We start from the raw sequence: 14,923 nt of genomic DNA on the forward strand, positions 1-14,923 counted from the left end.
ATACTCCAAGTGTGGTCTAACCAAGCTGACACTAACCATTCTTTATATATACCCTTCCAACTAGATGCTTACATTCAGGCATTTACTCACATACCTTGACTGATAATAGTGCTGCTTTTCATGATAGATCTTTGCATGCAACCTACATGATAAAAGCTTGTACTTAACTAACACCTCTAACTTTGAAAACACTTTAAAAAGCATCTCTAAAAGAAATGAGACATCGGTAAAAAAACAATTTGCTTCTCCAACTTTCTCTCTTTCTTAAAGACCCTCTGTAAGACAGATCTGTAACTTAGATTTTAGTAAACCTTCCTGCCCTTTTTTCCCCCCTTTAGGAATCATCATTCATGTTCTTCAGAAGAATATTCATTAGTAGTTTATTACATTAAAGGCACTACATAAATGCAAGTACTATACAGGAGAAGATTGAGGAGATGCTGGAGATGGCTGTGGGTTTGATTAAAGAGTGAGCTTTTAAGGAGCCCCTTGAATAGGGACAAAAATGCAAAATTTTGGCAAAAAGGAAATATAATGACTGCCCCTGATAACAAAGCAGTGTTTGTGCAATACCACCATTTAAAACTGACCCAAACGCATGTAGATTCTGACAGGAGAAAGTAACAGCCACTGGCAATACCTCAAAAACCTAAACATCAGTGCCCCAAGTTGCTGGAATTGTACATTTACCCAAAAATCTAATTTCCCAGGCTAGCAGACAAGTGATTTTGAGACTGATTTATTCATTAATACTGCCCAAATATTATGATTGTAATGGCAAAGCAATTTTAAGGTTGTAGACTGATTACACTGGAAATTGAAGTGAAAGCTAATTGGAATATATGCCAACATATGTCCTTTAGAAATGAATATATTTGGTTAAATTGCAACCTGGTTTTACCCTGAAGCAGATTTGATCTTAACCTTGCTCATAGCTTGTGTCTCAGCTTGCATCATTTTCTATTGTTACTTTTTAATTCCCTGTCCTAAATGTAGCATTTGTTTGCATTAATGTATCAAAGTAAAGAAAACTGCAGTTGAGAATTGCTTAACTTTGCTAATTTTTTTTTGCTTCTTTTGTCCGTTACTTTTAATTTCCAGCAGCAAATGAACCCCGATATTGTGTGGTGTACATATGCTATTATGCCAACTGCATGAAGGTTAAAGCTGCTTCTTCGTGGTTATCTGCTGTGCTGCAGTCTTTCATGTATAATTGCTGTGCCGTATGCTTTAACTCTCATTGTGCGTGTGTTGTTAACTTGATATAGACAAAGTCAGCTGGGACTTGTGCATAGCACCTGCATAAAATGGTGCATAAAAATCAGAGTGAAGGTGAATCTAGAATGAAAATGAGCTCTAGATCAGGAAAGCCGCTCATGTGATCTTCCCACTCCCACCCCAATCAGAGGTGAACGTAAGTTGGCATAGGTGTACCAGTAAGAAAGTTGCCAAAACAATGAGTGCAAATTAATTCAATCAGTAGTGTTAGTGATAGAAATATACCAATTAAAAAATTGAAGTTGCTTTCATCCTGTATTTCACCTGGGTTTGTTCGAGTCAATGCAGGGAGGAATATTCCTTTACCCAGGGGAAACTCATGGCCTTTTGGTTGCCTCTTTTAACAGGTTGATTTTGTCTCCTGATGCTCTCTGCCTGACTTTAGGCATAAAGAGAATGTCGCTTGAGTAACTTATCCATGGGACATTTAGGAAGGAAACATTGGGAGACCAGGAATTTTGATGAAGAAAGATATAGAGAAACTTAGTCCTACGTAAGCTGTGGGATTTCACAGATATCTTTGTGAAGCTGTCGGGATTGTTCACTGGCACAGAGGTAACAAGGAGGCTCAGGATCACCTCATGAGCAGAGATATTTATCATACTTTTTCACTTTCCACCAAACCTTCTGCTTAAAACCACACAAACATATTTAAGCAAATTTATTTTGATGGCCTCGCAAGCTCAGCGATGTGGATAACAGCTCTACAATCCCCAGGCACTGCGATGGCATTCTTCTCGTAATGGTTTATGGTTAATGACAGGATCTCTTGAATAGAGGTTGGTCAGAGATTTTTGTCTGTGGCATCAACCTGCACATCATTTCTCTTTTTTTCCTCTTACATTTTCTTGTGATACAAAAGGAGGCCATACAGCCCATCAAGTATATGCTGGAACCCAGAACAATCCCATTCTCCTACTTGTTTTCCTGCCATCTATTCTTAAGTGTCCATTAACAGCCCCCTCACTCTCCTCCCCACCCACTTGCACCTGGGACAGTTTACGTTGGCCCTTTATCCTTCCAACCAGCATCCCTTTGGAATGTGGGAGGAAACTGGAGCACCCAGGGGGAACCCACATGGTCACAAGGAGAATGTGCAAACTCTACACAGCAGCACCAGAGGTCAGAATTGAACAGTGGTGACAGAGATGCACTACCTGCTGAACCACTGCTGTTGCATTGGGAAGAATTTTCAACATTGAAACAGGTCATTGGGCCCGATAGATCTACTCCAGTCTTTCTTTTCCCTCCCACCATTCTTCATCTCACCCTATCAGCATATCTTTATCTTCATTCCTCCCCACTGATAAGGCATCTATTTTACTGCCTCAAATGACAGTATGGCCACATACATACAGGGGGGCACAGTGCCCCCCCCTCTAAAGAGCTAAGAACCAGAAAATTTACTGCACAGAAGGAGGTCATTCAGCCCATGAAAATCAAATAACTGCAGCTGCTGGAAATCTGAAAGAAAAACAGTCATTGCTGGAAACGCTTGTTGGAAAGAGAAACTGTTATCACTTCAGGTCCGGGGCCCTTCAGCCCATTGTGTCCATACTGGTCAAAAATATCCTACCAAGAACCACTGTCCAGCATTCAGGCTCTGCAGGTTACAACTTCTTCAAATGTGCATCCAAGTGGCTTTACAATATGTTGAGGGTTTCTGGCTCTATCCCTCGTGTTGGTCGTTTCATATTTTCCCTAGTATGGGGAACATCTTCACAGTATTAACCCTACCCAACGCCTACTCAGTTTTGAAGTTCTCCATCGGATTTTGCCTCAGTCTTTTGATGAAAGCATTGGGGTCCCTCATCTGCTTTCTTCCACTAAGTTTTGTGACTCCTGCTGAATGGTACTTCTACCGACACTAAAAAAGCATTGCCGCTCTCTCCAGATAACTATACCACTAGGGAAGAGTTCTGCTCACCCAGGCTGTAGGTTTTTGTCTGCCCATTTTACATCTCACCAGGTTTTCCTTCACATTTAGTGCAATAAAAGTTAAAATTGGGTTGGGGATAGCAGCTTCGCTATCAGCCAAAAAACAAACTGCTGGAGGAACTCAGCGGGTCAGGCAGCATCTGTGGAGGGAAATGGACAGTCGACGTTCCAGGTCGAATCACTCCTGGCACACCTTCAAACCAAGGCAGTGAGTTCTGACAGAGTATTTGACTGTGGACACGTCAGCCCAAGTTCAATCTCGTCACCACCAACATGGGATCACTGGACAGAGTAATTCTGCCTTCCATTCATAACCCACATTTAACTTGAAGTGGCTGGCTGGGAAACACAAACATCGAATTTACGGTGGGTCGACCCACCGGCATTTAGCCAACAGCAGACTGGGGAGAGGAGGGGCAAAGGTTGCAATGAAGTAATGCCAAGTAATATGATATTGTCCAGTGCTTTGCAGAACATAGCACTTGTTAAGATTTCTTGAGTACAGAATTTAGCAGCTCAAGAACTGGTGTTCATCTCAGGCATTCTATCATAGCATATTTCTTCACTAGTTTTAGCCCACTGTAAATGTCTTGCCTATTTTAATGAAAAATGCCTTAAACCCATGTTCTGGCAGATAGCAATAAATTGTGAAATATCAAGGGAAAATCTGGTGCAGACCATACAGACATAGTGGGAAACAAAACTGTTTGGTGTGTGTAAAGCAGATCTTTGAGTGGATGGTAACTGCCTTCACATGTGATCTGGAGTTCAACACTGTGTTTTCAACTTGGCTGTTTGAATCTTCTTACCACCATAAAGTCCCAGTTTGAACAACCCTCAGCAAGTACCTTCCCTAAAGAGTGCTCCATTGTGTCTTTCAGCACTGTGGAGAAATGCAATGCAAAAAGTCCTGCCTTAACCACACCTGCGGGATCACACCATGTTACCCAAAGAAAGAGAGGTTGATGTTTATAGGAGGACTAAAAGGGAACTTGTCTCAGTGCAGCTGATGGGTCAGTCTGACACTGTGTGTCATGGTTGTGTAACTGAACCCTGCAGAATAACTTCATAAATTGTTAATCTCACAGAGATCTGCTCATCTTTATCATTAAAACCTATTCAATGCCAGCAGCTAAAAAAATAATGTGTAAAACTAGAGCAAATGTGATATGGACTCTAATGCAGCACGAGAGTTTCAAATGATTACCCTGAGTGCCTTTCCCACCAACCTTATTCAGCAAGCGCTCTAAAGGTGTTGAATGAGTGTTTCCTTTATCTCAGTGTAGGAGATTCCTTATAGACTAGAGTCATAGAGCCATACAGCACGGAAACAGGACCTTCAAGCAACCATGACCATGCCAACCATTGTACTTATCTTGTCCCATTTACCCACTGAAGGCAAGTTGTTGTTGACTATTTCAGTCTGTCGAATCATGTCTTTTATTTGAACAGCGCCATATTCTTGGAATGAGTCTTTTAGTGCCACTTCCTTTTGCCTTTGGCCATCTTAAGTTCAACCATTGTTCACCCACTGCTCCTCAGCATGTCTGTGCTCTCAACCCTCCTGCCAGCGACCTTGACATCTGTCAGAAGCCGCGTTTGTTGTTCTGCCTCACTTTGTCCGCACACCTTCCTGATCCTCCTCTCGCTCTTTTTTCCCTCAGGCATTTCCTTTTCAAGACGGGAACAGGGACTACACCATTGTTCAGCACAGCCTCGCCTGGTTACACCATGGCTTCGAGTGCTGTCTATTCACCGCCGCCGCGCCCACTGCCAAGGAACACTCTTTCCAGAAGTGCTTTTAAGTTCAAGAAATCATCCAAGTACTGCAGTTGGAAGTGCACAGCCCTATGTGCAGTTGGCGTGTCAGTCATTCTGGCAGTTCTGCTGTCTTATTTCATAGGTAAGTGTAAAAATCATTAGCTCAGCTATGGATTTCTATTGTTTCTGTTGGATGCGCACATCATTTCTGAACGGTTTGTTGTTGCTGTAATGAGAGAGAAGTAATTATTTTGTTTCCAAAAGGTTTGACAGTAGCAATCTGACGGGATGCCTTTGCCCACTTGGGGGAAGGCAGTTCTCCACTCGCGGTTCATGTTGATGGGCTCCCTCGTGAACTTAGCTGCTTTTGAAGTTTTGCACTTATTGAGTTGATGAACATTTGTCAGTTCAGGTAGAAATGGGAAGAAAGCATTGTTTTGAAACAAAAATGGTCCAGTCAGTATATTTTAATATCAGAGGCCAGAATGAATCAAGTTATTATGGATTTGAAACATTACGTCAAAGTATACTCCGGATGCAATACAAATCACAAAGAGAATACAAAATAAATAATCCTGCCTGGATCAAGTTATATTTATTATTGCCGTAGTGTACATTTTCAAAGAAAAATATAATTTTAAAAATGAAAATGATGGATATCATATATTGATCACCCTGTCTAATTGCGCATAAAATGTTCAACTATGTACTTTTTATAAGGACATTACACTATTTGCAAGGCAGACAGTAAGATGGCAACACTTGGTGTCATTGCTGCTGACTGGTGTTGGTGAAAATGAGTTCGGCTTTTTGCCCCTGATTGCTGGTTAGTGACACATGCTGAACAATGTTCATATGAGAAATGGAGCTGGCTTAGCTAATGCTCCCAGGGATGAACTCTCTACTCCTATCATTGCCTTGTTGCATACTTACAGAATGGTCATTTGATTGCAGCACCAGAGAACAACTGACTGTTGTGAAACGCACTCCAGAATTGGCTAGCACCATTAGAGTAGGTCGACTGGACATTTGAGGGAAAAATATGTATTCCTTTACAGCCTTCTGTTATTTGCCCATTTTATATTTGAGCCTTGCTTTTGTTTCTCTCTCTCTCTGCTCCCCACTGAGAGATTCCAGTGAGTTATAACACAATCTGAATACAGTCTCTCTGATCACCAAATCCCAGATTTCATCCAATTAGAAGCTCTTATTAACAGGGAAAATAGCCCCAGAAACCCAATACAAAAGCTGACGTTTCACCACCCTAAGTGTGAAATATAAAAACATGAAGAAGTGAAATAGAAAAAAACAAATTCGCTTCCCCATCCTTGAAGCACTGACCTGCTCACCAGTGGAATGAGAGCCTTTCCAAGTAATTACCATGCTATTTGGCTGATGTTTGTGAAGCCAGAATCTGGTCAAATGAGTTGTGTAAAGAATTAGTGAGAGAACAAAATATGAATTTTCATTTATATTGGACCAGAAATATACCTTTAAGGTAATAAAGCAGACATACATAAATGAACAGCAAGCTTTTCCTTTATAGGGCGGTGAGTTGTGAGTGAACGTTGGCTGGGACATGGGGAAACTCCGCAAAGCTACATCAAATGAGGCAATAGACCATGATCTCACATTTCACATTCTTGTTGTTTTGTGCATCATTCATGCCTGTGTTGGTGTTTGCAGAGATTTGGTGTAAATGATTTTGAATACATGTGCAGCACTCCCTAAATCCTGCTTCAGGGATGTAGCAGACACCATTTTTCATTGATTGATGTATCTCACTTCTAGTCACAGCTCACTGTTCACTATGGAATTCTCAAAGCAACATTTATATATCTTCACCAGCATCCCACCTATTCAGCAGAGTCTCACAGCCTCTGTGTGCCTCCCTTCCCCATTTACTTTCATTAATTTTAATAGCCCTCATCAAACCCAAATGCTGATGATACCTACAGTGAAGAGAAAAAGATTAGCTTTAAGGGGGACTTAATGTGAGGTTGGGGAGGGTGGGTGCGGTGCAGACCAAAACTTGGATTTTCTCTGTAAAGCAACGGCACTCAATTGCAAATGGCAGTTTATGGTTGAAAAACTATGAACTGGGTATTCAGCTTTGGAGCCATTATCTCACCAGAATTTTTCACTGCAAAATTACAAGATATTTTCTTGATGCATTTTGGCATGTAAAATCAGGAGATACAACATAACCTAATAGACAGTAGAGTTTTCAAAGAGGTATTGAATAGGCAGGAGTTAAAATAATTTACAGGGTTAGGGCCAGGTATAGAACCCAATGAAATGTGCTAGAAGGAGTTAAAAGAACAAGAGGGACTGAATGGGAGCCTTTTGTACCCAATGATCTTATGATTCTAAGACAGTTACAGATTAAGGCACATGGGATCTGCACTGCTTTGGTGGATTGGATTCAAAATTGGCTTGGCCATAAGAGACAGAGGGCAGTGGTGGAGGGGAGTTATTCTAACAGGAGATCTATGACCGGTGGTTTTCCGCAGGGATCGGCGCTGGGGCCTCTGTTGTGTGTGATGTATGTAGAAATGATTTGGGCGAAAATGTAGGTGGACTGATAAGTTTGCAGATGACACAAAAATTGGCAGAGTTGTGGATAGTGAGGAAGGTTGTCTGAGGATAAAGTCGGATATCGACCAGTTGGAAATATTGGCAGAGAAATAGCAGATGGAGCTTAATCCAAACAACTTTGAGGCACTGCAGTTTGGGAGATTAAATATAAGAGGAAAGTGTACTGTAAATGACCGGATACTTAGGTACGGAGGGATTTTGGGGTGCAAGTCCATAGCTCCCTGAAAGTGGAAAAATAAGAAGATAGGGTGGTAAAGAAGACCTATGGCATACCTGCCTTCATTGGTTGGGGCATTGAGTATTAAAGTCAGAAAGTTATATGGCAGCTGCATAAAGCTTTGGTTAGGCCACATTTGGAATAAGGTCACTACATAGCAGAAGGGATGTGCAGGTTTTGGGGAGGGTGAAGAAGAAGTTCAACAGGATGTTGCCCGGATTAGAGAGTATTAGCTATAAGGAGAGATTGGAGAAGCATGGATTGTTTTCTCTGGAGTGTCAGAGGCTGAGGGGGTAACTTGATAGAACTATATAAAATCATTTGAGATGTATACAGGGTAGATAGTCATAGTCTTTTTTCCCCAGCGTGGAAATATCAAATACTGGGGGGCGTAACTTTAAGGTGAGAGGGGGAAAAGTTTAAAAGAGATTTACGAGATTAGTTTTTTTACACAGAGAGTGGTAGGTGCCTGGAATACAATGCTATGGGAGGTGGTGGAAGCAGATACATTAGCATTGTTTAAGAGGCATTTGGACAGGCACATGAACAGGCAGGGAGTGGAGGGATACAGACCATGTGCAGGCAGATGTGCAGTTTAAATTGGCATCATGGTCGACACAGATATTGTGGGCCGAAGGGCCTGTTCTTGTGCTGTACTGTTCTATGTTGCCACAGAGTTAGGCTGAGAAAATTCTCAGCCCACTTGGTCTGCTCTCATTTTCATTTTTTTAGTGTAAAAGTGCTTTAACTCACTGATGAGTGATCACAGCATATCATCGTTTGTCAAAATCTGAGCTAGATTTTTACCTCTGGAATGATAGCGCTCAACAACGTGTCAATGATCTGTTTTGGAATTTTACAAGGAGATTGGTGTATCTTTCAAGCCTCAGATTCTCAATAGGTATTTACGGATAACTGGAGCAGTATAAATCCTTTTTTCATTAGAGGTCCAGTTTACTCCCTTGTGGTTCTGTGATTCAAGCATTTTTAGTGAATTTTTAGACTTGTTCTTCAATGAACCTCCATGTTTTCTTCCTTAAGAGGTCCAAGTATTGAATGACCCTTTCCTTCTACTGTAGCTGCATCAATACCAATATCAGTTTTTGATTTTTGCTTTACTCCAGTGAATTTTATATCCTTTATCTTGAGTTTATACATTACCAGTATTGAGCATTCTTCTTGCAACTGAAGACAAAACAACAAGCAGCTTTATTTTCCACATGCATAGTTAGGTCCTATAATGAGATTTGTTCTTCTGAGCCACTTATTTGCTCTGTACAGGAAGTTAACTTGGGGAGAAAGTGAGGCAGGGTTATTTTTCACAGGATGTGGACATAGCTAGCATTGTCATTGTGTATTGTCCACTCTGCATAGCCCCTAAACCAAGGAAGTAATTAAGAGTCAACCACATAGAAGCACTGACTCTGTCAAGTAGACCAGATTTCCTTCCCTGAAAGTATCTGTGAACCAGATGAATTTTTGTGGTTATTACTAGATTTATTTAATTACTTGAACTTAAATCTGCTTGCTGCTGTGATGGGGTTTGAACTTATCTCTCAGGATCAGTGGTCGAGACTCAAAATGCTGGTCCCATTTTATTTCCGTGCCTCCCTGCATTTGGTCACTTTGTTCATTGTGACCAAAAGATGCTGAAATTTGCACTTTCTACCCATTTGTTTCACAGCTGTAACTTGCTGTTTTGGGCCACTATTAAAGCTCAGCATACTAAGCTCTGCTTTGTTTGCTTGAGAGGGCAGAGTCTGCCCTTAGTTCAACTTTTCATCAAAAGACGGCATCCTTGACTGTCCATCACTCTCTCAGTAGTGCACTGGAAGTTAAGCCTAGAAAATGTACTTGAGGCTCTGGAATGGGATTTAAACCATTGACCTTCTCACTGAGCATCTGCCTGGAGCAGAACTGTGTTGATTCCTTTCCCCATCCCACATTTAGACTTTAAAAACCTCAGTGCTACCTACTGGCTGTTCTTCATCTAACCACAACGGACCAGCTTAATATTGCCAGCCAAAGCATTAGGAAAGCATTGTCCTTGTAAACAGAAAGCCCTCTGAGGAATACAACTTAGCTGGTGAGTCAGACTTGTCCGAGGGAGCTCTTGTACACACTGCCCACAGCAACATATGAAATAACTTTCAGACCACAGCATTTTGGGTGGCCCTGCTCCATCCCCTTGGAACCTGGATGTGGTGGGTGCTCATAACAAAGCAATGAAATCTGATATTATGCTCATAATTCCAAGCTTGGAAACAGAGCAGGCGGTTGCAATTTACCGTTTTGCCAGTAACTATGCACCATAATTGACAATCTACACTCCATTATCTCCGCTGCAGTGGCTTGGCTGATCTGCTGACCATAAGGCATGGTCATTTTTCTCTCTAAGTGGAACTGTTCACTTTAATGCTCTGCTGAGCACAACCTGCAGTTGCCTCAGATCTCCAGAGCCTCATCTTCTGGAAGTTTTGTCATGTTTGACATTTGCAAAATAGCTGGGCATTAGCATAAGAACATCATTTAGTTGCCCAGGAACACGACCCAGCTGAACCTTCCTCTAACAAGTCAACGTCAGACATCTAACCAATTATTATTTATAAAGAGACTCTGTCACACATCGGCCCTATTTGCATTTTGAAAATGTTGCCATGCTGTGCCTTCTTTGACATCCTCAGCTGCATTGGCATCTGTGTTTCTGATTACACTACGTGGCAAAACAAATCACCTTGTATTTATTCTGTTGTCTAGAAATTAGATCTTATAATGTATGTTTTTTATGTATTTCATGAAGTCACACAGCACGGAAACAGGCCTTTCAGCCCACAAAGCCCCTTCTGACCATCAACCACCTGTTTATAATAATCCTACACTAATCCCATTTTATTCTCCCTACATTCCCATCAACCCCATGCCCCCCCCCCGCCCCCAGGTTCTACCACTCGCCTTCACACTAGGGGCAAGTTACAGTAGCCAGTTAACCTCCCCACCCGCATGTCTTTGGGATGTGGGGAGAAACTGGAGCACCCGGAGGAAACTCATGTGGTCAGAGGGAGAACGTGCAAACTCCTCACAGACAGCACCAGAGATCAGAATTGAATGTAGGTTGCTGGACCTGTGAGGCAGCAGCTGTGCTAAGTGTGCCACTGCACTGCCCCCTGTCAAGTTAACCCAGAGTAGGTTGCTCAAGCAATTATTTCTGGGTGAAATGGCTCCTGTTGGAAATTCAAATGGGCTCTCCATGTAAAATTCACATCCGATGATTGTCTGGCATCGGATACGTACGTAATTATATCACTGTTCCCACAATGTCCTTCTCCACATTTATTGGATTAAATTTGAGCTTTTGTGTCCAAATTACCACCGAACTTGAACAACATCTGTATAACTAGGGATGCATTGTATTCATAAACACAAGTCTTCAACCTGAAACATCAATTCTGTTTCTCTTTTCAGAGAAACTATCTGACCTGTTTCCAGCTATTTTTATTTCAGATTTCCAGCATCTGCAGTCTTTATTTTTTGTGCATCACATTGCTTTGTTGCTTTTCCCCTCGCTGACGTCAGGACCTCGGATTGGGCAGCTTCGGAACTGACTGAAAGCTGCTCAGGCACCTTTCGGGCTGTGCTTCCACTAACAGCGAATGTTTCCTCCAGCATTCTTCTACTGCAGTACTCTCTCAATGGGTATCTCAGTGGTGACACCACAGGCAACAGTGCAGGGTCAGTCAGTAATTTGGGGGCAGGAGGCAAAGACCTGCCAATCTGCAAAGAGCCTGCTCCAGTAGACCTCAGACATCCCACGTCCCACCTCAACATCTCTGTTGAACAATTTAATCACAGCTTCAGGGTGTCCAAGAGATACACAAACTGCTTTGAGAAGGCCTTCAGCCTCGCTAACGTTCCTGGGCTGCACTCTCTATAGGGGTCACCTTGATGCTCAAATTCCTTGCTACAGGATCTTTTCTACTGGTAGCAGCAGATATCTGCCATGCCTTAATATCTGCGGGCACCAGAGAGGACCCCCTGGGCACTGCATTTGCAAAGGAATTCTTTCATCTTCTTCAGTTTTTGTAAGGGATTGGTTGCAGTGGTAGCTTCCCATGAACACGTGCAGTCGATGATTGCACTCATGTGTCATAAGGGCTCCCACTAATGATCCAAAACATTTGTCAAACCAAAGGGTTTCCACTCTCTAAAGAGGCAGTTGGTTGTGGATGATCAGATGATCTTCCAGTTGATGAACGCCATTCATCCTCAGGAAGACTGAACTGCCATACATTTTCCAAGTTCAGCAGGATAGCTTCTGGGGCACAAGGGCTGCCCTGGCTCCTGACACCAATTCACAGCCTAACCTCAGCTGCTGAATGCCAGCACAATCAAAGCCACACAAGCACCAGACTTACTGTGGAAAACATCACTGCTCTTCTGAAGGTGGGTTTCTGGCACCTGTCTCAGGCCATGTTGCCTTGCAGTGTAAGCCCATAGAATACAAACATTTCCTCATTGTCTGCTGCTCACCTGGCAGCCATTGTCAGAAGAAGAGCAGCATGCAGAGCCAGGCTGTGGAGCAGGAAAATGAGGATGGCTACCAGGGGCAAGTTGCAGAAGAACACCACCAGCCTCATCACCCAGCAGAGCAGAGGAGGAGGCAAGGGAATGAAGGACACTTTCATAGATGTTTTTCTCAAGGAGCTTGCTGAAGTATAGTCTCCAATGCCGACAAAGTGATCCTGTCCACACTCCAATCATTAAGACTGACATGGTTTGTCAATGGTCACTTTACAATCGCTCTCATTCTCCTTTGCAGGACCACTTATTCTGATCCTAATGGATCAATGAATGAATTGCTTATCCACTTATTGAACTAACTTGCTATAACTATTTAAGTAGTAGGTGGCTCCCCCTGGAATGTCTGTATTCCATAAATGTCCACATTGCTCCATTGAGTGGATTTTCTCACACTTGGAGAAGACAGTTGGAGCGTCCTCCTGTCAAGATCCCGCCACATTGCACCTCCCTTCTGGCACTTAATGCACTGAACTCTTTCAATAAAACTAAAGGTTCTTTCCTTCTCCCTTGCAACCTCTCTCTCCTCCATTGGCTGCCATATTGTGTGCTGTTGGTTTCTGGTTGCCATGGACAGTGTACCTTTAAGAGATGATGCCCTTCGGAAATTGGCACAGGATAAATTGTTGAAGGGTTGCCCTATCAACAGAGACCCTGCTTTAGCATCTTTCTGGATGTAAAGCAACTTAACGCTGTTTAAACATCTTTTAGCCAGCTCACCCAGAAGTGATCTCTTTTAGCCTAATGCCATGATTTGTTGTCAGAACACAGAATGGCTGTTAGTGCTTTATGCAGCACCAGTTTGGTGCAGTAAAATAAGGTGAAATCCAATTTCTGGACATGTATGTTCTTTTACCATCTTCAGCAACCCAACAGAATTACTGGCCATTGAACCCTGTGAACTGGGCTGCAACATTAACCACTCCTCTCAAAAACAACTGAGTTTCCAACTGCATATATGTTGCTTTCCCTCTTCCATGGGAATCTGTAGAAGTTCAGGATCTTCAGAAGAATGGGCATTCTCCAACCCCACCCTCTCAGCTCTTTTTGCACTATTTCAGATTGCACTACTATTTTTGCACCATTCTCTTGTTTTACACTCATCACTGTATTTATTATTGTATTTATTATTACCATGTATACTGTTTACCCTGTGATCTTCACACGAGCAAGAAATTCCATTGCACCCTGGTGTATAGACAACAAACTAATCTGAATCTGAACCTTGCAAATTCTAGATTGCAAGAGTGACTACACTTCGATAGTTCTTTATTGGCTGTGAGTGCTTTGATCATCAAGAATGCTATATAAATACACCTTCTTTCCTCCATTTTCATTTTTGTAATGAACTGTTTGGAGAGTGCAGCACTTATCGGGTGTTGTTGCATCTTGATGCTTGTCAGCTTTCAACTGGTTAGCAGCGTCGCTGTGGTCTGCTGTCCAACCGCTGCAGTTTCTCATGCTCAGCTGGAGTGCTTGTAAAATGTGCAGATATCCCCAGTGTTTGTTAGTGAACTGGAAATGTTAGGGAGCCTTCTTTAAAGGTTTTCCTCAAGATTTCCTCTTATTCCTGAAGAATCTTCATCTTCCTGAGTCTAATATCAGTGGTAGGGCAATTATTGGGAAGGAATTGCGTGAGACAGGATTAATCTACACTTGTTGTTGATAGTGAGGAACATAATCTTCGGCTACAGAATGCTATTGATGAGTTAGTAAGATAGGCAGAGCAATGGCAGATGGAACTTAATCCTGAAAAAATGTGAGGTGATGCATTTTAGGAGGAATAATAAGACCAGAGTACACACAATGAATGGGAGGACCCGAGGAAGTACTGAGGAACAGAGGGACCTTCATGTGTATGTGCAAGGATCCCAAAGGCAAAAATACATGCAGATAAGGTGGTTAAGAAGGTATACAGGATACTTTATCAGCCAGAGTGTCAAATATAAGAGCTGGGAGGGTAAGGTACAACTATATAAAACATCAGTTAAGCCACAGCTGGATTATTGTGTGCTGTTCTGGCCACCACACTATGATTGCACTGGAGAAGGTGAAGAGAATGTTATCTGGGATGGAGCATTTCAGCTGTAAGATTTCTTTGTTAGTCACATGTACACCGAAACACACAGTGAAATACATCTTTTGCGTCGAGTGTTGGCTGGGGGCAGCCCGCAAGCATCGCCACGCTTCTGGCACCAACATAGCATGCCCACAACTTCCTAACCCGTACGTCTTTGGAATGTGGGAGGAAACCGGAGCACCCGGAGGAAACCCACACAGACACACAGGGGGAGAATGTACAAACTCCTTACAGACAGCGGCCGGAATTGAACCCAGGCTTGTTTGACTGAGTTTGTTTCCTTTGGAGTGGAAGAGGCTGATGGGAGACCTGATTGAGGTATACAAAATTACGAGGGGCATAGATGGGGTAGATAATTAGAAACATTGTCCTTTAACAGGGGTGTCTATGACCAGACAGAATAAGTGTAATGTAACAGGTAGGAGATTTAGAGAGAATTTGAAGAAGAATTTGTTCATCTAGAGTGCAATTGAAAT

The 14,923-nt window shown here is 42.4% G+C and overlaps 1 protein-coding gene across 1 annotated transcript in view; it reads left to right on the forward strand.

Moving 5' to 3' along the window:
* Positions 1–14,923, forward strand: part of tenm3 (teneurin transmembrane protein 3) — a 712,909-nt gene that overhangs the window by 529,877 nt on the left and 168,109 nt on the right. Inside the window, exon 9 of the mRNA XM_052020035.1 lies at positions 4,881–5,119. Within this exon, the coding sequence (XP_051875995.1) occupies positions 4,881–5,119 (239 nt within the window). The remainder of the gene's footprint in view (positions 1–4,880; positions 5,120–14,923) is intronic.

The sequence above is a fragment of the Pristis pectinata genome, chromosome 7 (genome assembly GCF_009764475.1).
Source record: "Pristis pectinata isolate sPriPec2 chromosome 7, sPriPec2.1.pri, whole genome shotgun sequence".
NCBI classification, from domain to species: domain Eukaryota; kingdom Metazoa; phylum Chordata; class Chondrichthyes; order Rhinopristiformes; family Pristidae; genus Pristis; species Pristis pectinata.